General features: G+C 45.0%; 1 protein-coding gene across 1 annotated transcript in view; it reads left to right on the forward strand.

Annotated features, from left to right (window-relative positions):
• Positions 1-8,200: 8,200 nt before the first annotated feature.
• The window catches only part of LOC141144098 (NXPE family member 3-like), a 49,166-nt gene continuing 30,105 nt past the window's right edge, over positions 8,201-27,261 (forward strand). The window contains exons 1-3 of the mRNA XM_073629476.1: positions 8,201-8,489; positions 12,112-12,621; positions 18,720-18,940. Coding sequence (XP_073485577.1) covers positions 8,421-8,489; positions 12,112-12,621; positions 18,720-18,940 — 800 coding nt within the window. The 5' untranslated portion in view covers positions 8,201-8,420. The remainder of the gene's footprint in view (positions 8,490-12,111; positions 12,622-18,719; positions 18,941-27,261) is intronic.

Here is a 27,261-nt window from a genome sequence, read left to right on the forward strand (position 1 = left end):
AATCAGAATAGCACACTAGAACACACTTATGCTGCGTACACACGATCGACAACAAAATCTATGTTTTTTTTCAACGGATGTTGGCTCAAACTTGTCTTGCATACACACGGTCACACAAATGTTGTCGGAAATTCCAAACGTCAAGAACGCGGTGACTTACAACACGTACGACGAGCAGAGAAAAATGAAGTTCAATAGCCAGCGCGGCTCTTCTGCTTGATTCCGAGCATGCGTGGAACTTTGTGCGTCAGAATTGTGTACACACGATCAGAATTTACGACAACGGATTTTGTTGGGTATATAGCTCAGCCTCACAGATCAGGGTATATAGCTCAGCCTCACAGATCAGGGTATATAGCTCAACCTCACAGATCAGGGTATCATAGCTCAGCATTACAGATCAGGGTATACAGCTCAGCCGCACAGATCAGGTATACAGGTATACATCATCTGTCCTGTATACAGCTAGCTATATACACCCACCTTCCTTCCTGTATATAGAGACCTTCCTCCATCATCACTGACTGCAGATATACATCATCTGTCCTGTATACAGCTATGTATACAGTTCACACCGCCCTCTGTGAACCGCTGCAGGTGCCATCACAATGTTAATGACACCCACCAGATCGGTTTGCAGTGTGAACTGTGAACTCGCTCAGAAATCGCATCGCATAGGTGAGGACACCCATGCGATCCGATTTCAGTGTGTGGGAAAACAAATCCCTGCACTTTTTTTTCCTGCGAATCTAATGCAAGTTCAGCCATACAATTGTATACAATCATATGGCTATACTCGCATCTCACAGACATCGCATGTGATTCACACTGCAGTGCGGGTGCAAATCACATGCCATGTCTTAGATGGCAGTAGTCTGAACCTGGGCTCATACCCTCCCTACCTCCAGTAGGTAATAAGAGAAACCAACAAAACAAATGCAGGGAAGTAAAGGGTTAACCTCCTCACCTGATAACATTCACTGCACACTCAGGTCAGACATATTTACTGCAGGGACAGAATAACTCCATAACTGGAGACCAAACAGTGAGATAACTGAAGATAGCAGCATTCCAAGGGGCAACCTGTCACAGGGGAAGATCAATGTCTCTCCTGCAATAAATAAGGCTGAGCCCAGTGTACAATGAGCTGTTATCAGGGGAGTGAGTGAAAGATTTACTTCTCTGCATTTGCTTGTGTAGCACTAACTCATGGTGGAGCTGCTGATTTAAAGTGGGCTGTTACCGTCACCTTGTTACCTGTAATTTCACCAATACCGGGTCTAGGGGTTCCCGTTGAGCTTACTATGAGGTAATGTAGGCACCAGTCACTTAAGTACTTTTCCAATGCTTTAATGGGGATAACTGGAAGAAGTAGCAGGAAAGAGGTAGAAGGAGAGTTGCAGGGATGTTCAAATACCTTTTCTTGGCGTAGCGTCAAGGAATTTAAATCTTTAGGATGGATGTATCCTCAACTTAGGATTAAATCTTTGCCCGCCCGGATAGGTTTCTCTCACTAACCTAGCAGCCGGAACGCAGCACGAACAAAAAGTCTCTGCCACAGACTTGGGTGGAACAAACTCATACGATCCTCTGTCACAGGATGTAGTAGTTTTCGATGAATAGCAAACACAGTAACAGAACCTTTAAGCCAACCCGGCAGTACTTGTGCGGTAGAGTAGTTTAGGATATGTCCTCCAATCGAGTCACCAGGCCCTTCCTAGGACCAGCCTTGCATGATCTCTTCCAAAATGGGTCCTCCCTGGATCTTCCCGATTGTCCGGCTTCTTCCCGCAGGACAGACAGCACAGGACCATCGCAGCCATAGCAGGCCCCAGACAGGCTTCTGGGTCTACCCGCCCGGCTGCAGCAACGCAACCCTCCAAGCCGGAGGGCCACGAGATAGCACTCACTGACACATACCTCTAGGCCAAGAGGGCCACAAGGCAAAAAGCTCCCCGAAATATGGCGCCTGTCCCATAGATACCCTCGGAGGATGACCTCCGCCGAGTTATCTCCGGGACAGAAGAGCACCCATACACTTCAGCTTGTTGCTTTCCAACACTGACCCACGATGACAACGACACCCACAGGCACAATGCGGAACTGCACGCAACACAGCCAAGCTGGAACAGAGGCTAAACTAACATTAGATTAAATCTAAATAATGTACAGCACAGATGACCCACCAAATTTACCTATTGGCGGTAGATTGAAAAAAATCTACCAGCGCTACATACTCCCCCCACTACAATAGATGTTGTCCCCAACATCTGCCAAAATATAACTCTCAAGCCTGAAAGTAGGTATTTGAACTTAGAACTTGGATGGAAAAGAGGAAAAGACAGTATAGAAATGTTACAGTTTCAACATTTATACAATAACATATTCACATAAAACATGTCACAAACCCTCACTATCTATTTAGCTGAAAAGCCTAACAGCTTGATAGGTGATCTGATGGTTCCTGAAAGAAACAAAGTTAGACACACACAAAAATATACAGTATCATCACTAAACAGGTTAGGAGCAAAGCCTCATTCCAGCAGAAGAATGACACTCTCTTCCCACAGATTTTTTTTTTTTGGACATAAACAAAAATAACTTGAAAAGTCCATCCCTATCTCTGGGCAAATCGTATCTTTTCGATAAAGAAAATCCAGTCAGCAAAAATCTTTGGATCTGAAGACGCTGAGATGAATATAATCTCTTGACCACGGAGATCTCTAAACACCAACACTATCTAACTATACACCCCAAAGTTCTTTTGCATAATCACCAATAAAACCGGGGATCTGGCAATGTCAGTTTCCTTCCTAGTTTATCTACGGTAGTGATAAAGTACACAATGTCATCTTTTCCTGGTCTGCAAATGACCACCTTATCAGCCTAGATGTGCCGACCATAGTTCCAAAGCAGCAAACATCCATTGAAACGTTCATCCATGGCAACAGAATACCCAACTTTCCGGAAAGGTTTTGGCACCGACAAATAGTCCCAAACAGCTTCACGGCACCATTGTTCCCGATTGGTCTCAATTTCCTGCATAATTTCCTGAGTAACATAAGGAAATTCCAGACCATATTCTGTGGCAACTCGCTTGGTGAGCACTCTCTGTAAACAGGCAAGTCTAGGTAAAGTTCTATTTTTCCCCAAACTAGGAGGCACACAAGAATTCGGTGATTTACGCACCACAGATCTGACGGGTGTCGGTTCAAACTCCAACAAACTAGCAACTTTAGACAATGTCTCTTTGGTAGTACTGTGCAGCTCCACACAAGGTGATGTATTCCAAGAATCCATAGCTATCCATTCTGAGAAAGTCAGGGCAGAAGCAACGTCTTCACCCTGGGCCCACAATAGTTCCTGTGACATTGTCTCAAACAAATAATCATCACCGGAGAGATCGGACATAGAATCTATCTCCGAGTCTCTCAACTCTTCTGCAGGCAAATATTTACAAAGAGTCCCAGATATGTTCCCCTTTGATCTCTCACCCGTTCCTGACGTGGACTCCTCCGGATCCATATATTTCTCCGGCTCCAGTTTGGGTAGTCTCTGGGGTAGGCCTCGACCACGGCCGCGGGAAGCCTTCACATATCCCACCTTCCTCTGGACAGGTGCAACGGGGATAGGTGTGGTAGAAGTAGAAATAAAGGTGATGTCCGCTGATGAAGCGGTAATAGCGACATCTCCCTCCGAAACACTCTCGGTAGCAGATGAGATCACGGCCTGTTGCTCTCCAGCAGCAATGGCAGTAGTTTTTTTTCACTGTGGCAATACCTGTAGCTCAATCCACACGATAAGCACGGGGCGTCATAGGTTGCTCCACTGTGAACAAATATTCTCCGCACTGCAAACATCGGACAAATGGACGGAGATGTATGGCCAGTCCTTCACACTTGTGGCAAAGCATGCCCAGCCCTTCGATATCTTCAACTGTGTATAGTACGAACCGCCCCTGCAGCTTTAAACGAATGCCAGTATCTGGGTTCCGGTCAGCATAGCACCCGCAGCGGTACTCGTAGGGAACATCTTGGACCCCATAGTTGAGGGTACCAATGGGAAAGAAGACATGGCTGCACTCCGATCCTCTCAACACGATCATGAGACTTCTCTTCTCCCTTGGTGCCAAACACACACACAGGCGTCCCACGCGGCAACAAGTAGATGTGGCTCCTCCCACTTGTTCTTCTGATCACGTAGCTCCCGGGCTTTTACTTCTCATCCGCAGCCTACGCAGTCAGAAATAAAGTCCTGCAATTTAACCCCTTCTTTTCCTGGAAAAAGTGAGAAACGTCCAGAAACCTCTTCTAGTATTGATTCTCGGTGAAAATACTTCTCAGGGCTGCTTAGGGTAACGGCAAACAATCCCGGACGAGCCCCCACATGTAGCACTAACTCACGGTGGAGCTGCTGATTTAAAGCGGGCTGTTACTGTCACCTTGTTACCTGTAATTTCACCAATACCGGGTCTAGGGGTTCCCGTTGAGCTTACTATGAGGTAATGTAGGCACCAGTCACTTAAGTACTTTTCCAATGCTTTAATGGGGATAACTGGAAGAAGTAGCAGGAAAGAGGTAGAAGGAGAGTTGCAGGGATGTTCAAATACCTTTTCTTGGCGTAGCGTCAAGGAATTTAAATCTTTAGGATGAATGTATCCTCAACTTAGGATTAAATCTTTGCCCACCCGGATAGGTTTCTCTCACTAACCTAGCAGCCGGAACGCAGCACGAACAAAAAGTCTCTGCCACAGACTTAGGTGGAACAAACTCATACGATCCTCTGCCACAGGATGTAGTAGTTTTCGATGAATAGCAAACATAGTACCAGAACCTTTAAGCCAACCCGGCAGTACTTGTGCGGTAGTGTAGTTTAGGATATGTCCTCCAATCGAGTCACCAGGCCCTTCTTAAGACCTGCCTTGCATGATCTCTTCCAAGATGGGTCCTCCCCTGGATCTTCCCGATTGTCTGGCTTCCCGCAGGACAGACAGCACAGGACCATCCCAGCCATAGCAGGCCCAAGACAGGCTTCAGGGTCTACCCGCCCGGCTGCAGCAATGCAACCCTCCAAGCCGGAAGACCATGAGATAGCACTCACTGACACATACCTCTAGGCCAGGAGGGCCACGAGGCAAAAAGCTCCCCGAAATATGGCGTCTGTCCCATAGATACCCTCTCCCAGAATGCAACTCGGAGGACCACCTCCACCGAGTTATCTCCGGGACAGAAGAGCACCCATACACTTCAGCTTGTTGCTTTCCAACACTGACCTACGATAACAACGACACCCACAGGCACAATGCGGAATTGCACTCAACACAGCCAAGCTGGAACAGAGGCTAAACTAACATTAGATTAAATCTAAACAATGTACAGCACAGATGACCCACTGAATTTACCTATTGGCGGTAGATTGAAAAAAATCTACCAGCGCTACACTTGTTACTGAGAGGATGAGCTGCTCCAACTCCAAGTTCATCCCTCAGTCCATGCATCTATGCAGAGCCGCTTCTCCTCCGTCCTGCATCTATACAGAGCCCCTTCTCCTCCGTCCTGCATCTATACAGACCTGCTTCTCCTCCGTCCTGCATCTATACAGAACCGCTTCTCCTCCATCCTGCATCTATACAGAGCCGCTTCTCCTCCGTCCTGCATCTATAAAGAGCCGCTTCTCCTCCGTCCATGCATCTATACCGAGCCGCTTCTCCTCCGTCCTGCATCTATACAGAGACAATTCTCCTCTGTCCATGCATCTATACAGAGCCAATTCTCCTCCATCCTACATCTATACAGAGCCGATTCTCCTCCATCCTGCATCTATACAGAGCCACTTCACCTCCGCGCATGCATCTATACAGAGCCACTTCTCCTCTATCCTGCATCTATACAGAGCCAATTCTCCTCTGTCCTGCATCTATACAGAGCCGCTTCTCCTCCGTCCTGCATCTATACAGAGTCGCTTCTCCTCCATCCATGCCTAGTTACTGCCCTGCATATGGCACACATACGTCTATTTCCCAAAGACAACCTCTGGATATGACGCTGAGCATTTGCACTCAACTTCTTTGGTCGACCATGGCGAGGCCTGTTCTGAGTGGAACCTGTCCCCCCGAAGTGAAATTTACTGGCAGGACGCCAAAATTTGCTAACGGCACCAACTTTTTTACTGACAGAAATCGTGAAATTTACTGACAACACAACATTTTTTACTGCCACTGCAAAAAAAGTACCTAAAATGACAGTTTTCTGTGCTAAACAGTGCAAATATCAATATGTGAACTATAAACACATAGCTAGTGCTATTAGCAATGTGTTTAAGTTAAACAAACGTAAAAAAACATATTTCTCCATTGACATGAAGGTCAGGTTACTATACCCGGCCAGCACAGAGTTTCCCCTTACATCAGAGGCTCCAGGATTTCCCCTTACAGTGAAAGGGAACTCTTGTGTAAAGGGGAATGTTGCAGACCATGATGTAAGGGGGAACTCTGAAAATGGGGGGGGGGTTTGCTCTGGTGACTAGAGACCCCCTTCTGTTACATGGTCGGCTTGCGACCATTGGCACCGCTGTCCGTGATGGACATTTACGGGCGCTCCGAAAATAGGAGTAAATTTACGGGCTGCCCGTAAATCTACGGGTGGTTGGCAACACTGATGAGGTGCCATGTTGAACTTCCAGTGACCAGTATGAGAGAGTGAGAGAGATAACACCAAATTTAACACACCTGCTCCCCATTCACACCCGAGACCTTGTAACACTAACGAGTCACATGACACCGGGGAGGGAAAATGGCTAATTGGGCCCAATTTGGACATTTTCACTTAGGGGTGTACTCACTTTGTTGCCAGCGGTTTAGACATTAATGGCTGTGTTGTGAGTTATTTGTGAGGGGAAAGCAAATTTACACTGTTATACAAGCTGTACACTCACTACTTTACATTGTAGCAACAGTGTAAATTTTCTGTCCCCTCAAAATAACTCAACACACAGCCAATAATGTCTAAACCGCTGGCAACAAAAGTGAGTACACCCTTAAGTGAAAATGTCCAAATTGGACCCAAAGTGTCAATATTTGGTGTGGCCACCATTATTTTCCAGCACTGCCTTAACCCTCTTGGGCATGGAGTTCACCAGAGCTTCACAGGTTGCCACTGGAGTCCTCTTCCACTCCTCCATGATGACATCACAGAGCTGGTACATGTTAGAGACCTTGCGCTCCTCCACCTTCCGTTTGAGGATGCCCCACAGATGCTCAATAGGGTTTAGGTCTAGAGACATGCTTGGCCAGCCCATCACCTTTACCCTCAGCTTCTTTAGCAAGGCAGTGATAGTCTTGGTGGTGTGTTTGGGGTCGTTATCATGTTGGAATACTGGCAGTGGTGGCTGGTGAAGTTTAAGGATGGGGGGGCACCAGACCCCGCCCTTCCTTTTTGACCCCTCCCACTTCCCATAAGCCCCACCCCTTATACAATCCACCCACTCCGTCCTCTGTATTCCACCTATAGTGTCAGGAATATACAGCTCAGCATCACAGGACAGAGAATACAGCTGTGTAAATGTCCAAATTGGGCCCAATTAGCCATTTTCTCTCCCCGGTGTCATGTGACTCGTTAGTGTTACAAGGTCTTAGGTGTAAATGCAAAAAAAAAAATGTTTTGGTCATTTGAAAAAAAAAATGGTATGGAGACAGGTGGAGGCCAGGAGAAGGATCTGATCGCCTCCGCTGCTACCGACGACTCCGGTAAGCGGCGGAGGGCACTGGAGCGCGGTGGGCCCTCTCCCGCCGCCGATAAAAGTGATCTCGCTGCGAATCCGCTGCAGAGACCACTTTTATCCGATAGCGAACCGCCCGCTGAAGAAGAGGATACTGAGGTTATGGTAGCTAGCTGCTGCCATAACAACGATACTCCTCTTCAAAGTAGCTAAAACTGCGGTGTGTGTGTGTGAAGTGGCTGTCAGCAGAGCGTCCTTGACATCACACAACACATATTTCTAATCCACAAGGTAGTGAGACCATAACTAAGTATAAGGTGCTGGATGAAGAGGATGGGAGAGGATAAGAGCACTAAAAGTGTTCTGGCCCCTATAACATTTATTTTCTGCAGAGCTTCCCACCACAACAAAATACTGGGCTCTGTGTATCTACTGCCTTTCAGAAAAATAATTCTTTGTGAATGGATGAAAGGTCTATGATGATGATAATGAATAATCATAAAAAAATAAAAAATAACTACAGTATTGTTTATGATACACAGTGCACAACTAAATGGCACCCAGTTAGTTAATATTTAATACGTTCTACACATTATCCTTCACTCTTCCCTCTGCGGGAGATAGATCTCCTTTCCTATGAAGTTATTCAAAAGAACTTTGCTTGCAGTTCCATTTTATCTGCTGGAAATCTCGGGGGGAAACGCATGGCCCTGAGCAGGACTGGGGCCCGTGCCCTGTGTCTGTGGACCCTCGCTATATTCTTTATGACCGGGGTAAGTGTGTCTGTTTGTGTGTGATGAATGAATCACTGCAAGTCACATCTCCTTCTGTATGAAGATTTGTTTTTTTATTAGGGATTTATTACAAAGAATGAATTCAATAAATATTTCCTTGAAATAGGAACTCTTGTATGACCATTACTAGACATCAATCTACATCCATCCTACACTCCACACTCCTCTCCTACAAATGCCATCATACCCTCTGCTCTCCTCTCCTGCACATGCCATCATACCCTCTGCTCTCCTCTCCTTCACATGCCATCATACCCTCTGCTCTCCTCACCTGCAAATGCCATCATACCCTTTGCTCTCCTCTCCTACACATGCCATCCTACCCGCTGTTCTCCTCTCCTGCACATGCCATCCTACCCGCTGTTCTCCTCTCCTGCACATGCCATCCTACCCGCTGTTCTCCTCTCCTGCACATGCCATCATATCCTTTGCTCTCCTCTCCTGCACATGCCATCACACCCTCTGCTCTCCACACCCTCATGTGCCGTCATACCGTCTGCTCTCCTCTCCTTCACATGCCATCATAACCTCTGCTCTCCTCTCCTTCACATGCTGTCATACCCTTTGCTCTCCTCTCCTGCACATGCCATCATACCCTCTGTTCTCCTCTCCTTCACATGCTGTCATACCCTCTGCTCTCCTCTCCTTCACATGCTGTCATACCCTCTGTTCTTCTTCTCTTCTGCACATGCCATCATACCCTCTGCTCTCCTCTCCTGCACATGCCATCATACCCTCCTTGCCTACCCATACTGTCATAACCCTCTGCACTCCCCTCCTGCACATGTTGTCACTGCCCTTTTCCGCTGCCTATGCCGTCTCACCCTTCATTATTTGTAATACTTTCACCTTGCCCAATCTGGAATGGACACATTTTTAGTAGTATAAATAATCATGTGTGTGTCCCATGTGTCTAGGCTGCTGCATTATAGTTCCAGTCGGAGTGCTAAGATCACAGCAGATTGCTCTCTGTGATTGGAGGAGGGGTGGTCGGACATCGATGATCTCCCCTCTCCCAATCACAGAGTGTCTTGCACCGGGGTCAGTCTGCATGCAAAGACAGTCTGCTTAGAATGCACCACTTCTCTAGCTCACACCCAGCCAGCAAAGCATTTGTATATTTGCATAGCTCCTTCCAAGATCCAGCCCGCTGCTTGCATCAGGGCTGAGAGCTCTTGAGAGGAGTTCTGAGTGATATTTTCAAGAAACATCAGAACAAACATCATACCAAATGTTTGCATATGTGTGAAATTTATGTTCCTTTTCTTTTCTTTTTTTTTGCTTTTCTTAATAGTTAATGTTTTTATATTACTACTAAGTGGCTTGCCCTGCTTGAGCCTGTGCATTTGCATGTTCTGCATGGCAAAATATCTGCAATTAAAATGGTTGTAAATCCTTTCATATACCCAGTGAAGTGACTGCCTCAGGTGATACACAGAGATTAAACAAATCCACCTACATACGTTGCACCTGTTTATCTGCAGAGATCTCTCCTCTAGAGCTGTTTAAAGAGGAAGTAAACTCCCCAACTCTGATGCTGCTTTTCATTTAGTCCATTATAATAAGTAATTATCAAACTATAGCCACTGTAGTCCAGCCCAAATCGCATATTACTTACTGTTTAAAGAAACTTTAAAAAACTTGTTTCCAGGGGTAAGGCAGCGCCATCTTAAGTATTGTTTTCTGAGTCCACAGTAAATTGTATTTCCGCCCTTACATTGAGCACTTCCTGTACTGTTAACCAAGCCTCCTTCTCAATCCAACGCTTCTATGGCAACCCTGTTTCACTGCTCATAGCTGACTTGTTTTATTTCATAGTATTTACTTGTGCCTATTATCTAGTGTTTGCCTGTGTCAGTCTTATCAGCTTCAGCTGATAAGGCTGCAGTAATCCTGACCGATGCCCAAGTTTACACTGCATGTGATGTCACATGGTCACATGGGGTGTAGTATGAAGCTCTGAGTGATTATGCAAGTCTCGTGGGATTTCAGAGTTGTGCCGTAGGAAGATCTGATAATAGACAGACAAGCACACAGAGTGTGCCATAAATCAGGGGAGATATGGGCATGCTCAGTGAAGTCATTCTAAAGAACAAAAAGGATTACAACAATACTAAGCAAGTAAGGAGATATCTACAAGCAGTGTTCATTAGGGTTTTTTATGCTGATTTACATGGGACAAGGTTGTCGGGGAGAGTTTACAACCACTTTAAAGTACACGGAACAAGGCAGAAAGCAGGGGCAGAGATCTGATGTTAACCTCTTGCTGACCAGCCGCCATCATTATACTGCAGTAGGTCGGCTCTCCTGCGCAAATCGCCTTAGGTGTACGCCGGTCTGTGCAGGGAGGGTAGCGCCGCGGGAGCGTGCCTGCGGGTCCCGCGGACTCAATGCTTGCCAGCAAACCGCGATTGTGGTGTACAGAGGCAGAATGGGGAACTGCCTATGTAAAAAAGACAATTCCACGTTCTGCCTAGTGACATGTCAGAGATCTTCTGTTCCCAGCCATCGGGAACAGTGATCTGCCATATCAGTGGTAGCCCATCCCCCCTACAGTTAGAACACACCCAGGGAACACAGTTAACCCCTTGATCACCCCCTACTGTTAACCCCTTCCCTGCCAGTGACATTTATACAGTAATCAGTGGCTATTTTTAGCTCTGATCGCTGTATAAATGTCACTGGTCCTAAAAAAGTGTCAAAAGTGTCCGATCTGTCCACCGCAATGATGCAGTCCCGCTAAAAATCGCAAATTACCACCATTACTAGTAAAAAAATAATAATAAAAAAAATGCCGTAAATCTATTCTCTATTTTGTAGACGCTATAACTTTTGTGCAAACCAATTAATATACGCTTATTGCGATTTTTTTTTTTAACACAAATATTTAGAAGAATACATATTGGCCTCAACTGATGAAGAAATTCGTTTTTTTGTGTTTTTTTGGGATCTTTATTATAGCAAAAAGAGAAAATATTGTTTTTTTCAGAATTGTCGGTCTTTTTTTGTTTATAGCGCAAAAAATAACAGCCGCAGAGGTGATCAAATACCACCAAAAGAAAGCTCTATTTGTGGGGAAAAAAGGACATACATTTTGTTTGGGTACAGCGTCGCACGACCGCGCAATTGTCAGTTAAAGCAACACAGTGCCGTATTGCAAAAAAAGGCCTGGTCATTATGGGGGCAAATCCCCCTAAAGTGGTTAAACAATGCACAGCATAGAGCACACAGCTGAGTGTAATCTGAGATCTGAGTGGGGGGGTGAATGGGACCCCCCCCACACACACCACACACACACACACACACACACACACTAGAGCTGCACGATTCTGGTCAAAATGAGAATCAAAATTTTTTTGCTTAGAATAAAAAGATCACAATTCTCGCGGCGTAAAATCTTTCACATTATACAAAAAAAAAAAATTGGGGCTAACTTTACTGTTTTTTTTTTTTTAATTCATTAAAGTAATTTTTTCCAAAAAAAATTGCTGCTTTGTTTACTTTTCATTCAGAGGTTTACAACCACTTTAGTCCTATTTTTTTATATATATATATATATATATATATATATGTCCTGCTGATCTAATTTGTTTCTTTTCAGGCTTTGTATAGATTAAGCTCATTAACACCAAAGGACAGATGGTATCAGCCTTACCCCAAGAGTTATCATTCCAATGAAGCAACCCCATCCCTAAACAAATTTTTTAATCCCAAAGCTGAAGAGATCCAGAAGATCATGAAACTTCTTGAATGGCCGGAGCCTCCCAATTCCACCAGCTTCCTGTCATCTACCAGCCCCAGTACCACAGAGTGCTCTTGGCTGGATCCACGTACTACATACCACGTGGGGGAGCATGTAAAGGTTTTCATCAGAGCTCGAGACCACTATGATCACCCCAAGACCTATGGGGGGGATTATTTCCAGGCTAAGCTGCATTCTCCACAGCTGAAAGCTGGAGTAACCGGTTCCATCACCGACCACAGAAATGGCAGTTACACCGCCACCTTTCTCCTTCTGTGGCCCGGAATCTGTAACATCTCTATCTCACTCGTCCATTCCAGTGAAGCCATCGCCATCCTGAGGAATAAGAGGGAGACTCGTCCTGATAAAGTGAGAGCCGACTTTATGTTTAAAGCCTAAGTTTAGTATAAAAAAAAGAACAAACATCAACCAAGGTACAGTCAGGTCCATAAATATTGGGACATCGACACAATTCTAATCTTTTTGGCTCTTTACACCACCACAATGGATTTGAAACGAAACGAACAAGATGTGCTTTAACTGCAGACTTTCAGCTTTAATTTGAGGGTATTTACATCCAAATCAGGTGAACGGTGTAGGAATTACAACAGTTTGTATATGTGCCTTCCACTTTTTAAGGGACCAAAAGTAATGGGACAGATTAACAATCATCCATCAAACTTTCACTTTTTAATACTTGGTTGTAAATCCTTTGACGCTGGGTTTCATCCCTGGTGATGCTCTGCCAGGCCTCTACTGCAACTGTCTTAAAAAACTCTTTGGTTGCTTTCGCAGTATGCTTCGAGTCATTGTCCATTTGCACTGTGAAACGCCGTCCAATGAGTTCTGAAGCATTTTGCTGAATATGAGCAGATAATATTGCCCGAAACACTTCAGAATTCATCCTGCTGCTTTTGTTAGCAGTCACATCATCAATAAATACAAGAGAACCAGTTCCATTGGCAGCCATACATGCCCATGCCATGACACTACCACCACCATGCTTCACTGATGAGGTGGTATGCTTTGGATCATGAGCAGTTCCTTTCCTTCTCCATACTCTTCTCTTCCCATCACTCTGGTACAAGTTGATCTTGGTCTCGTCTGTCCATAGGATGTTGTTCCAGAACTGTGAAGGCTTTTTTAGATGTTGTTTGGCAAACTCTAATCTGGCCTTCCTGTTTTTGAGGCTCACCAATGGTTTACATCTTGTGGTGAACCCTCTGTATTCACTCTGGTGAAGTCTTCTCTTGATTGTTGACTTTGACACACATACACCTACCTCCTGGAGAGTGTTCTTGATCTGGTCAACTGTTGTGAAGGGTGTTTTCTTCACCAGGGAAAGAATTCTTCGGTCATGCACCACAGTTGTTTTCCGTGGTCTTCCAGGTCTTTTGGTGTTGCTGAGCTCACCGGTGCGTTCTTTCTTTTTAAGGATGTTCCAAACAGTTGATTTGGCCACACCTAATGTTTTTGCTATCTTTCTGATGGGTTTGTTTTGTTTTTTCAGCCTAATGATGGCTTGCTTCACTGATAGTGACAGCTCTTTGGATCTCATATTGAGAGTTGACAGCAACAGATTTCAAATGCAAATAGCACACTTGAAATGAACTCTGGACCTTTTATCTGTTCCTTGTAAATGGGATAATGAGGGAATAACACACACCTGGCCATGGAACAGCTGAGCAGCCAATTGTCCCATTACTTTTGGTCCCTTAAAAAGTGGGAGGCACATATACAAACTGTTGTAATTCCTACGCCATTCACCTGATTTGGATGTAAATACCCTCAAATTAAATCTGAAAGTCTGCAGTTAAAGCACATCTTGTTCGTTTCTTTTCAAATCCATTGTGGTGGTGTATAGAGCCAAAAAGATTAGAATTGTGTTGATGTCCCAATATTTATGGACCTGACTGTACATTACTATCTGATGTGTCCCTTGTGCTGATGCCTCCTGCACTAGTTGAAATTTTCATCCTCTGATACCCCCCCCTCAAGCACACACACGCTGCCGCAATGTAATCTACCATAGAGTGCCATCTATGTCTGCCTTTTCCGCCCCTCTCATTTATCCACCTGTCCTCGATTCATAGATCACATTTCATTAATAGAAGCTGTAATGGCTATAATTGGGGGGGGGGGGGGGCAGGCATAGTTAGAACTCTTGATGACCACCTATCATAGGTCCATAGGCTCTATTAACCCCAGCCACACCAGAGGACAGGGGATTATAGAAGTAAGTTTGAGCCCTCAGCACAAGGATAGTAAGTAACACCCCCTGCTAATGAACACTCCATCTTCCACCCGATTCCCCTGCTGGCCAGGCTCCACGATATTTAAGGGTTGATCCAGCCGCCCTGCCAGGGCCTTTTGCCTGGGGATTGGTCAGATTCCCTCAAAAATACAGATCAGGATCTCCTAACCTCCACCACTAGCTTCCAGAAGCTTCTATAACTGGGGGGGGGGGTACCAGAGACTTGCCCCGTAGAGCCTTCTAGTCTGACCTAGAGTAACCCGACCCAATTACAGACTCAACTACCATACTACAATGGGTCACAAAATAAATTTACCCACCCTAGTTGCACACTAGAGGGTGATATATATATATATATATATATATATATATATATATATATATATATATAGCCAAGGCCCGGGCCTCTCCAGGCCTAATGGAAACCTCCAGAGTTAGGTACAGCTGACATCCTTCTGTGTAGAGTGGATTACGAGGCATGATGAGTGCAATGTAAGGTAGATTAATGGGAGCCAGACACTTCTTGAATGCAAAGAGATTTATTTTCTATTGAACAGAACTGTGGAAGAGAGGGTTAGGGCCAGGACACCCTTTAGTAGTTGCAATGTTAATTAGCAGACTTCGAGACTTCTACAGGTAGACAGCCATGCAGGGAAAGGCACCCAGCTGGACACCACATCTGCACGTGTAGACCTGCTGTCTCCTATGGCAACAATCTTGAACAGTTTCTAACAAAGTCTTCAATGAACTCTTTCACTTTCCCCACAATCTCCTTCTTAGATCTTCACTCAACTGAGCTCCCAGTCTATCACCTACACCCGCTGATCCACTGCCACTAGATCTCCTCAGCTCTTCCAATCTTATCATTGAGTATCTTCCTCAAGCGCCCCTGCTGGGTCCCTAGCTTGGCACTCACAGATACTCCTCAAGCGTCACCCCACTGGCCTGCCCGATCCCTGGCTTGGCACACAAGATTGCTCTGCAAGCGTCACCTCTGCTGGCTGGGTCCCTGGCTTGACACCTGCTGAAGTTTCCCAATTCTTCACCGCCCCTGGTTGGTGAGAATACTGCTCTGGTACTTCAGCTATTCACGGTGCTCCCTGGTAACAAGGTGGATGGTCCCTTAGTGGCTACAGCTTCCCCTCTACCTCCAACCATGTCAGGTTCTCCGGCCAGCAGAACCGTCACTTTTGGTTGGACTGCAAGCCGCAGTCCCAACCCTGCGCTGATCTCTTGCTTCTTGATAGGTCCTCAGACAGCCTAGCAGCCAGATGTCCCCGGGATAGGCCTTATGCCACGTACACACGAGCGGACCTTCCGGCATACTTGGTCCGGCGGACCAGAGTCTGCCAGACAATCCGACCGTGTGTAGGCTCCGGCGGACTTTTCCGGCGGACTTTTTCCCAAAAGCCTGCCGGACCTAGATTTGAAACATGTTTTAAATCTTTCCGTCGGACTCAGTTTCTGGCGGAAAGTCCGCTCGTCTGTGTGCTGGTCCGACGGAAAGGCCGCTCGTCTGTATGCTAGTCCAACGGACCAGATGCGACGCAAGGGCAGGGTATTGCATTTCGCGCTCGATGCAGTAGGAAAAACAAATTTTCCTATTACGGCGAGCGCGGGACATACCAGGCCCTTAGGTCTGGTATGGATTTTAAAGGGAAGCCCCTACGCCGAAAAAATGGCGTGGGGTCCCCCCTAAAATCCATACCAAACCCCCGATCCGAGCATGCAGCCCGGCCGGTCAGGAAAGGGGGTGGGGACGAGCGAGCGCCCCCCCACCTCCTGAACCGTACCAGGCCGCATGCCCTCAACATGGGGAGTGGGTGCTTTGGGGGAGGGGGGCGCCCCGCGGGGCCCCCCCACCCCAAAGCACCTTGTCCCCATGTTGATGAGGACAAGGGTCTCTTCCTGACAACCCTGGCCGTTGGTTGTCGGGGTCTGCGGGCGGGGGGCTTATCGGAATCCGGGAGCCCCCTATAATAAGATGGCCCCCAGATCCTGGCCCCCCACCCTATGTGAATGAGTATGGGGTACATGGTACCCCTACCCATTCACCTATTGAAAAAGTGTCAATAATAAAACACACTACACAGGTTTTTAAAATAATTTATTAAACAGCTCCGGGGGGTCTTCCTCCGGCTTCTGGGGTCCCTCCGGTTCCTCTTCTCCCGGCGTCCGGTTGGTTCTTCTCCGCTCTCTCCGGCCTCTTCTCCGAACTTCTGGGCTTCTTGGCTTCTTGTCTTCTTCCCTCTTCTCTTCTCCAGATGTTGACACGATGCTCTCTCCGGCTGGACTGCTCTCTGAGGGCTTTGTTGTGACTTATATAGGTGGAGACCCCACCCCCTTATGATGTCACAGTCCCTGGGCATGCTGGGACTGTGACGTTTTAGGGGGCGTAGTCACCGGGTGACCGGCCGGGCTGCGTGCTCGGATCGGGGTCTGGTATGGACTTTAGGGGGGACCCCACGCCGTTTTTTCAGCGTAGGGGCTTCCCTTTAAAATCCATACCAGACCTAAGGGTCTGGTATGACCCGCGACGGGGCTCGCAAGGTGTCAATCTCGCCGATAAAAGCAGCAAGATTGACTTCCTTTTCTAGTCCCATCGCACCTGAGTCACGTTCAAAATGAACGGACTTGTCCATGTGTGGGCAAGTCCGTTCATTCTGAAAGTCCACCGTAACTCCGGCGAAAGTCCGTTGGAAAGACGGGCGGACTTAGCCTGCCGGAAAGTCCGGTTGTGTGTGGGCAAGTCCGTCCGTTTTAAAGTCTGGTGCACCTGGCGGACAAAGTCCATCGGAAAGTGTGCCGGACCAAGTATGCCAGAAAGTCCGATCGTGTGTACGCGGCATTAGGCTCTGGCCTAGCAGACCGGGGCAATACAACACATGTCCACCCAGACAGCCGTCCAGGTGGCACTGAACACAGATCGCTTGACCTTACCCAAATAAATAGGTTCTCCCAGCAGGCAAAGGGACCCAATAAAATCCCTGCCCAATTAGGGTGGAATCAATTGATCTCCTATCAATTGGCCAAGGCAACTACACTTGGCAAGTAAATTTACTAGCAACCCTGCCTAAACATCAGGATGCTATATATATATATATATATATATATATATATATTTATATATTAGTAAAGTTGGGGGTTGTTTAGCTTTCATAGTAGATGCTTTCCAGTCAGGAACTGTATTTTAGGGCATGGTAGCCCATTTTTATTAAAAAGGCAAATAAAAGTCCATAACATAACGGTTTCCCACGCAGGGGTTCTTCTCCTGCAAATACACACAACAGAAAATGCTAGCCCACCTTGCTCTCTGTAGCAGTAATTCTGCTCTTTATCCTGGTCACACAGACCACTGGATCCTTCAGTGTGGACGGCTTTACTTTAGCGCCCACAGGTCCGCTCTGGCTTTAGTCCTCGGGCCGTTTCACTGCCTCTTGCAGTCACACGTGTTCTGGCTACCTTCTGCAGCCCCTCTGACTCCTGGAGACCTCCTGTCTCTTGGTGTGGAGCAGTCTTCAACTGGGAGCCCTGAGGTATTCCCATAAACTCATTATAAGGGCTGTTGGCCATTTACAAAATCTGGACACAGGGTTGGAGATCCCGTCCCACCCAAGACACTGTGGAATCTCCAAACTACAGAGCCCCATGACGGACTACCAAAACCTGGAGAAAGCTGTGAAAGCAGTCTTCTCCAGTCCACTTCTATGCTCTGCAGTCTTGCACCAAGCAAATGTGCACACCTTGTGTCCTCCAAACTACTAATTTTACTGTAACAGCATCTCCTACTGTCACAATATATATACTGTATATATATATGTTTACAAAACATTTTCACCTTTCAACCCTTGTGTGTCAGAGAATGTGGTGCTGGGTAGAGTGTCGTGGGCTTTGGGAACAGGAAACCAGAGAAAACAGTAGCTCCTTTCGATTAAGCACTAAATAGCATGAAGAATAGATAAAAACAGTATTTTATGGAGAAAAATGCATTTGTTTATAATCCACAGGGCTTTAGTTAAATAAAGGTCATCTGGGGAGGGCTTACATCTACTGTAATACTGGGAATTGCAGGTGCTGCATGTGACCAAACAACACGTGTCAATTATGATCTGCTAATATTAGGATCCGGTGTTATAAAAATCTGACAGTGTGATGAAGATTTGGTATCTGCCCAAAATGTTCAGCGCTCTAAATTCCAGTTTTCAATGTTCAGGTGTATTACGCCGGATATTTCCACTATAAAAGAAAAAAAGCCATAGTGGAGTGTAATGCTCAGCCCCCTGGACAGGACGTGTGTTCTTACCGTGATTTACATACAGGGGAGGAGTGGTTCTGTGTGCGTCCACAAGGTTTTCCCTGCAGCTCATATCTTGAGCATTCCAGCAGCGGCAATCGCGAAATACTCACCTCTGCTGAGCGAGAGTTTCTAAACAGGTAAGTAGCTAGAAAGGTTGTGGCACCTTAGACGATAAGTGGAAAAATAAGTGTAGCGCTCAGACTTGTACTCATGTGAGTGAGAACAAGAAATAAAGTGACAAGATATGATACACCTAAATGAACGGTGATACTAATATTACAATGATGATGAATATAAAGCAATCAATTTGCAGAAGTGAAATATTGTAAAATGAACAGTGCTAGTGAAACACAACGTAATGTGGGACATAGTCTATGTGATGAGTGTAAAGAAGATGGAAAAAGTCCTATACTCCGTTTCCGGATGGAATGGTTGATATATGGTCCCGATGGACCAGCTGGTAAAAATATAGACACTTCAGAAAAATGGTGATAGAAGAGATAGGGTACTCTTAGCAGCCATGATGGACCCACCTACCGTACGACAGTGGGTCAAACGAGCTTCTGAAGATGTCGCGTTGGATGCGATGGTCAATGAACAATCCCAAATCGCAGGACCGGAGGGAACCGACACCCGGCAACCAGATAGGTCCGAAATCCGTCCACGAAAGAATGATGAATGGATGATCAACAGTATCAAAATATAAAATAAAGAAAAAGGTGCTCCATATGGTGCAGGACAACCAAGCATGGTTTATTTGGGCATAAAAAAAAAAATCTTACAAAGATAAGCAAGATCTTTCACATAAAAGTGATCACAAAAAGGAATAAAAATGGGTAAAAGCAATGTGAGAGGCAAAAATGAGCAAGACCGACGCGTTTCGACTAGAAAAGTCTTCAACAGGGGCATCATCTTGCCCCCCCCACATTGCTAAAGTATTTATAATGCTACAAATGAAGAAGAACCGCCCCATCCTGGCGGGACCGGAAATAGCCAAATCGGCATGTGTTCCAAGCCTCTATACCAATTCCCCTCCATACATCCAACAAAACATGAACTATAAAACTCCCTAATTGGGCTATAAATCTCCATCTACACCGTAAGCATAGAAAAGAATATAGCATCCGAACGAACACATGCATGTACCAGGAATGGAGCGTTATAAGGGAAGGGGGGCGGACCCACGGCGCTCCAAGCCTCGCAGTGAAAAAAACGCGAAATAGGGGCAACCAGGTCACTTCCGGCCAAAGGAAATGAAACTCACGGTGCCCCAAGCCTCGCAGTGAAAGCACCGCTGGAGGAGCGTCAACGTCATTTCCGGAAATCAGGCGGATCACATGGCGTCCGCTCCACCAACCCCCTTTGTTCTTGGCATAGACACCCCCATGATGCGTGTCACACGCACTCCAGCTTCTATACCAGGAGCGGAGTTACGCCACAACGTAATCACAAAAGGGGATGGACCGGAATATCTCATTCTATGCTCCTGGTCACTGATGCACAGATACTGAGAATAGATAAGCCCGGAGCAGACTAGTAACTTGAAAAAACGCCACTATATGGCATATACCCAATACACAGCACATCATACGCTCCCAAGCACTCAAAAGGGTGCAAAAGTAACGCCACAGCGCTGTTGTAAAAAGGTATATTAGGAACATAGGTTATTGAAACCACAGGGAGTGGAAGCTCAAAACATAAATGGTCCAATATTAAGAGCCTCAATGACTAATACAAATATAATCCTCTATAGTGGATAGTAATATACACAAAAAAGTCCCCAGCAAAAATATTGGAAAATTAGGTTGTGGTGTAATAATGAACACAAGGTAGATCAATCAGTGGTGTCTCCAGCTTTCATATTTAGGGGGGGCACATGGGGGGACAGGGACAAAAGTAGGGGGGCAACTATAAAATGCAAATATATATATATATATATATATATATATATATATATATATATATATATATATATATATATATATATATATATATATTCTGGGGCCCTTTACTACGACCCCACAATGGCCCTTTCACATGTTCTGCAGTGAGCTCCCTTCCTACTGTATTGGGGCACCCCCCCAGGGTGGCAGAAAACAAGAGATATATGTCACCAGCATACCAAGAAAATATAAGGATCCAAAGCAGTGGGAGAACTATCAGGGTTGCAAAGGTTGTCTTGCCACCGGGCCCTGGTGTTCTGCCACTGTGGGGTTCCCCAGCCTCCTCTTGCTGTCCTGCCCCTGCTATTGACTGCTCTGGTCTGGCATCTCTTGGAATTTACAAGCTGGTTCTCCTGTCCTAAGGATGGGAGAAATCAGTCTGTTTTTTCAGTAACTGAGAGTCCTGGTGGAGTCCTTCCTGCAACTCGCTCTTCTCCCTGCCAATGAGGATGCAGGGGAAGGAGCAGATCGGGTGGCTGTGGTTGTGTGAGCGCTCGCATTATGCAGTGTCAGCGAGCAGAAGGAGGGGGGAGGAATCACCAGCAGGAGCTGACTGGGGACTCTCTCCCTCTTAGACATTGATTTTTTGTAAAAAAAAAAAAAAAAAAATTTTTTTTTTAATTGGGGGGGGGGGGCACATGGTGGGGCACAGCATAATGGGGGGGTCAGGGCCCCCTCTGGCCCCCCCTAGGGACACCATTGAAATCAAGGCTAGCGATAAAGATAAGCAAACAGCCATATACAAACACATCTGATGGCAAAGCATATAGGTCAAAGACATATGAGTGACTGACTGACTAGGACAGATAACAGCACAAGTGAAACTCAAGCCCGGTTAATAAAACAATTTATGTCCCATTCGACGTTCATACCATGGGGTGAGTAACACTTGAGCTCATAGATCCAATATGTCTCAAGCCGTGACACCCCCCGAAGGCATGAGTCACCCCTCCAATGGGGGACAAACTTATCTATAACCTAAAATTGAGTGCCGGTAGGGTCTCTGTTGTGGTGTTCCAAATAATGGCGTGGAACACTGTGTTAGATGCAGCCTTGTTTTATCTTGGCTATGTGTTCATTAACTCTGGTGGAAAAGGTTCTGATTGTACGACCCACATATTGTTTTTTTGCATGGGCATGTAATTAAATACACTATGAATCTAGTGGCACATGTAGTAAAGTGTTTCATGGTGTAGCTCTGCATAGTAACCGTAGAAACAAAAGTGGTAGATCTGCGTCTACCACAAATGTTATGCAGGCACACATTGCACTTTCTACACAGGAAATACCCTTTACATTCTTGGAAAAAGGAGACAACATGTGGGGGATCCAAAGTATTGGGGGCGATCTCGCCCTGAATAGAGCGAACACCGCGATAAATGATGCCAGCCCGATCAGGGAGAGAAGGTCCCAGGACCTTGTCGTTCAACAATACTTTCCAATGCTTATTAAAAATCTTTTTGATCTCTCTGTGTTGTATAGAATAGGAGGTAAAAAAAAGACCATTTAAATTTGTTCTCTTTTTCTGCTTTCGGACGGTCAGTCAATAAAGAGACTCTATCAACCTGAGTAACGTCTTGGATGTCAGCATCAAGTTTAGTGGATCTATATCCTTTCTCCAGAAATCTCTCCTTGAGAGTCTGAGACGAAGAAGAAAGTCACTACCATTAGTACAATTTCGCCTGAGGCGAAGAAATTGGCCTCGGGCGACGGAATCCAGCCACTGGCTATGGAGGCAACTGTCCACCGGAATGTAGCCATTTCTATTGGTTGGCTTAAAGTATGTCTTGAACACCAAGCGATCGTTTGGTAGCCGAAATCTCTAAATCCAAAAAATTGATGGTGGTGAGACTGGCCTCGTATTTCAAAACGATACCATGGTCATTGGTGTTCAATATAGACATAACATTGTCCAAGGAATTTTGGTCACCCCTCCAGAGGAGGAGGATGTCGTCTATGTACCTGGCCCACAGGACCAGCTCCGGTCTCTTGAGGGCATAGACAACATCCTCCTCCCACTGGGCCATGAATAGGTTGGCCAAACTGGGGGCATACTTAGCCCCCTTGGCCACAGCCCTAATTTGCGAATAGAACACACTCTGAAACCAGAAATAATTATGTCCAGTGGCAAAACACAACAACTCCATAATGAAATTCCTGAGAATCAGAGGAAGGGTGGAATTCCTGGACAAAAACAGCTCAACCACCTCAAGGCCCAAATGATGTGGAATGGACGTATAAAGTGCGGAAACGTCCGCTGTGACCAATAACAGGTCATCCTGGTATTCAACCTGTTCAAACAGCTTAATGGTGTCCCAGGTATCCTTGAGGTAAGACGGAACAAGTTTAATCAGTGGTTGAAGGTAAAAATCTATGTACTGTCCAATCCTAGAGGTCACCGAGTCAATCCCGCTAACAATCGGGCGACCGGGAGGGTTAACGGGATTTTTGTGTACCTTTGGTAAATAATAGATTGTTGGAATGTGAGGGGCCAAAGGAATGAGAAAATCTCTCTCCTTATTCAATATGGACAAAGAAAAACCTTCATCTACTATTTCGGATAGAGCCCTTTTGTAGTCCCTGGTGGGATCTTTGGAAAGTACACTGTAAGTGGTATGATTGTCCAGCAGTTTTTTCATTTCCTTAACATTGTCCTCCTTATTATTTTGTGTATATTACTATCCACTATAGAGGATTATTTTTGTATTAGTCATTGAGGCTCTTAATTTTGGACCATTTATGTTTTGAGCTTCCACTCCCATTTTTTCAAGTTACTAGTCTGCTCCGGGCTTATCCATTCCCAGTATCTGTGCATCAGTGACCAGGGGCATAGAATGGGATATTCCGGTCCATCCCCTTTTGTGATGATGTTGTGGCGTAACTCCGCTCCTGCTATAGAAGCTGGAGTGCGTGTGGCGCACATCATGAGGGTGTCTATGCCAAGAACAAAGGGAGTTGGTGGAGCGGACGCCATGTGATCCGCCTGATTTCCGGAAATGACATTGACGCTCCTCCCGCGGTGCTTTCACTGCGAGGCTTGGAGCGCTGTGAGTTTCATTTCCTTTGGCCGGAAGTGACCTGGTTGCCCCATTTCGGGTTTTTTTCACTGCGAGGCTTAGAGCGCCATGGGTCCGCCCCCCTTCCCTTTATAATGTTCCGTTCCTGGTACATGCATGTGTTTGTTCGGATGCTATATCCTATTCTTCGCTTACGGTGTAGATGGAGATTTATGGCGCCATTAGGGGAGTTTTATAGTTCATGTTTTGTTGGATGTATGGAGGGGAATTGGTATAGAGGCTTGTAACACACACCGATTTGCCCATTTCCGGTCCCGCCAGGATGGGGGCGGTTCTTCTTCATTTGTAACATTATAAATACTTTAGCTTTCTTTTTCTTGTAAAAAAAAATAATTACTTTAGCAATGTGGGGGGGCAAGATGATGCCCCTGTTGAAGACCTTTGTAGTCGAAATGCGCCGGGCTTGCTCATTTTTGCCTCTCACATTGCTTTTACCCATTTTTCTTCCTTTTTGTGATCACTTTTATACGATAGATCTTGCTTATCTTTGTAAGATTTTTTTTATGCCCAAATAAACCATGCTTGGTTGATCTGCACCATATGGAGCACCTTTTTCTTTATATTTTGATACTGTTGTTCATCCATTCATCATTCTTTTGTGGACGGATTTCGGACCTATCTGGTTGCCGGATGTTGGTTCCCTCCGGTCCTGCGATCTGGGATTGCTCATCGACCATCGCATCCAACGCGACATCTTCTGAAGGATTACGAGCTCGTTTGACCCACTGCCCGTACGGTAGGCGGGTCCATCATTGCTGGTAAGAGTACCCTACCTCTTCCATCCCATTTTTCTGAAGTGTCTATAGGTTTACCAGCTGGTCCATCGGGACCATATATCAACCATTCCATCCGGAAATGGAGTATAGAACTTTTTCCATCTTCTTTACACTCATCACATGTCCTACATCCCGTTGTGTTTCACTAGCACTGTTCAGTGTTTATATATTTTACAGTTTACAATATTCCACTTCTGCGTATTGATTGCTTTATATTCATCATTATTGTAAGATTAGTATCACCATTCATTTAGGTGTATCATATCTTGTCACTTTATTTCTTGTTCTCACTCACATGAGTACAAGTCTGAACGCTGCACTTATTTTTCCACATGTTGTTTGAACTTTGCTTGGGTGTTAGCTGCTTGCATTTTATTATTGTTTTACATATTGGGTTTAGCGCAGTATTTTCTCCTTCTTTTCTCACCTTAGACGATAAAACAAGGCTAACGCTTTCAGTCTTCATAATTTTGTGGCGGGTTTTTATGCTCCTATTTTCTTTTACTTCTTCAGCTGGATAAAGTCCAGTGTATATACCATAGTTTGTAGACGATATGACTTTCACACAAATCAATCAATATACGCTTATCGGGATTTTTTTTTTTTTACCAAAGACATGTATTTGGCCAAAAGGTATGGCGAAATTAGATTTTTTTTATGTTCTTGATTGGAAATGTTTTATAATAGAAAGTGGAAAACATTGAGGTTTTTTTTCAAAAATTTTATTTTTTTTTTGCATTTGTATTGCAAGAAAATGAAAAAACCCAGACCACCAAAAGAAAGTTCTATTTGTGTAAAAAAATGATATAAATGTAATTTGGGTACAGTGTTGCATGGCCGCGCAATTACCAGTTGAAGTAGCACAGTGCTAAATAGCAAAAAAATGGTCTGGTCATGAAGGGGGTAAAACTGTCTGGAGGTCAAGTGGTTAAACCGTACCTCCCAACTTTTTGAGAAGGGAACAAGGGACACCTATTAGCAAACGTATGTAGTCATGGGACACACCCCCTGCCCCACCCCCCTTAAAGAAGAACTATACAAAGAAAAGATTAGTTAAACCCACAAATGCTTTTTTTACCACTACTATTCCTTCATACTGGCTTTTGAAATGTACAAATGCAGCAATTTGGAAATTGGATGAAAGGTTTTGCACTGGGAAACACTTTTTGAAAGATAAAAAGTGCATTTTATATACAACTATATAGATCAGGCCAAAATGAGGGACAAATGAGAAAGAAAAGGGGACAGAGAACCTTGTTCCAAATCAGGGACAGTCCCTCAAAATCAGGGACAGTTGGGAGCTATGGTTAAAGTGTATGTAAACCCTAACAATGAACTTCTTTTGTTTTCTCCCTTTTGGTCTATTCAATACTGTATACAGTTGAAAGTATTTTGTTATACTGTATCTGTTCAATCGAGCAAAAAAAAGTACTTTTTGATTCTGCCAGAAATCCAGTGAGCTCTTTTGTGTTCACTCTGCAGGGCTATCTCAAGTAGTGTTATCAGCTCTACCCAATTATCTTCTGTTAGCTACAGAACATCTCCCCCTACATTTATTATGGATACGAGGAGAGAGGGGAAAGTGTTTTGTAGTCCTGTTCTAGGGTGACGGTACAGTGAGTAAGTGTTGTCACCCTAGGAACGAAGAATTGGGTTATTGACAGGATAGTTAGTTGAAAATAAAGGAAAAGGTCTAAAAAAATAAAATAACAGTCAGCACATCTAAGGAATGGTAACCTGCAATTTATTTGATTTTTCATCTTTGGTTTAGATACACTTTGGGGCAGAAATGTCTGATCTCCCACTTAGGTTTGTTCAAAGTCATGAGACTGTGCAACCCTACAAACATCCACCCTGATTTCACCCCACCACCATAACCGTCTGATCAATCATGATAGTAAAGGAAACCATGAAACTGAAGTGTGGAAAATGATTGCCCGGTCCCTTTATTTGGGTTTGAAAACAAATATGATAACCTTAAACCTTTACTATCTATACCATACATTAAATACACAGACCAATATCGCCATTTGAGATGGGCCGAACACCCCCCCCGTTCGGTTTGCGGCAGAACTTTCGAGCATAGCAAAAGCTCGGAGCAAAACAACGAAGCCCATTAAAGTCTATGGAACCCAAACTTAAAAAGTCAAAAGTGCCCAATTTGAAGGCTTATTTGCAAGTAATTGGGCATACAAAGGGTATGGGGTCCGGATACTGCCCTGGGGGACATGTATCAATGCAAAAAAAGTTTTTAAAAAAAGATCATTTTCAAATAAGCAGTGATTTAATGATGCGTAATGTGAAACAATAGAAATGAAAAATTAAAAAAAAAAATTACCCACTTCAGCACCGGAAGATTTGGCTGCTTGATGACCAGAGCACTTTTTGCGATACGGCACTGCGTTGCTTTAACTGACAATTGCGCGGTCGTGCGACGCCACACCCAAAAAAAGTGACGTCCTTTTTTTTTCCCACAAAAAACAAAAAAAGGTTTTTATTTTTTGCGCTATAAACAAAAAAAGAGCGACAATTTTGGAAAAAACACAATATTTTGTACTTTTTGCTATAATAAATATCCCCTTTTATTCTCAGTTTAGGCCGATATGTATTCTTCTACAAATTTTTGGTAAAAAAAAAAACCCTGCAGTAAGCATATATTGAT

The sequence above is a fragment of the Aquarana catesbeiana genome, linkage group LG05 (genome assembly GCF_042186555.1).
Source record: "Aquarana catesbeiana isolate 2022-GZ linkage group LG05, ASM4218655v1, whole genome shotgun sequence".
Taxonomy (NCBI): domain Eukaryota; kingdom Metazoa; phylum Chordata; class Amphibia; order Anura; family Ranidae; genus Aquarana; species Aquarana catesbeiana.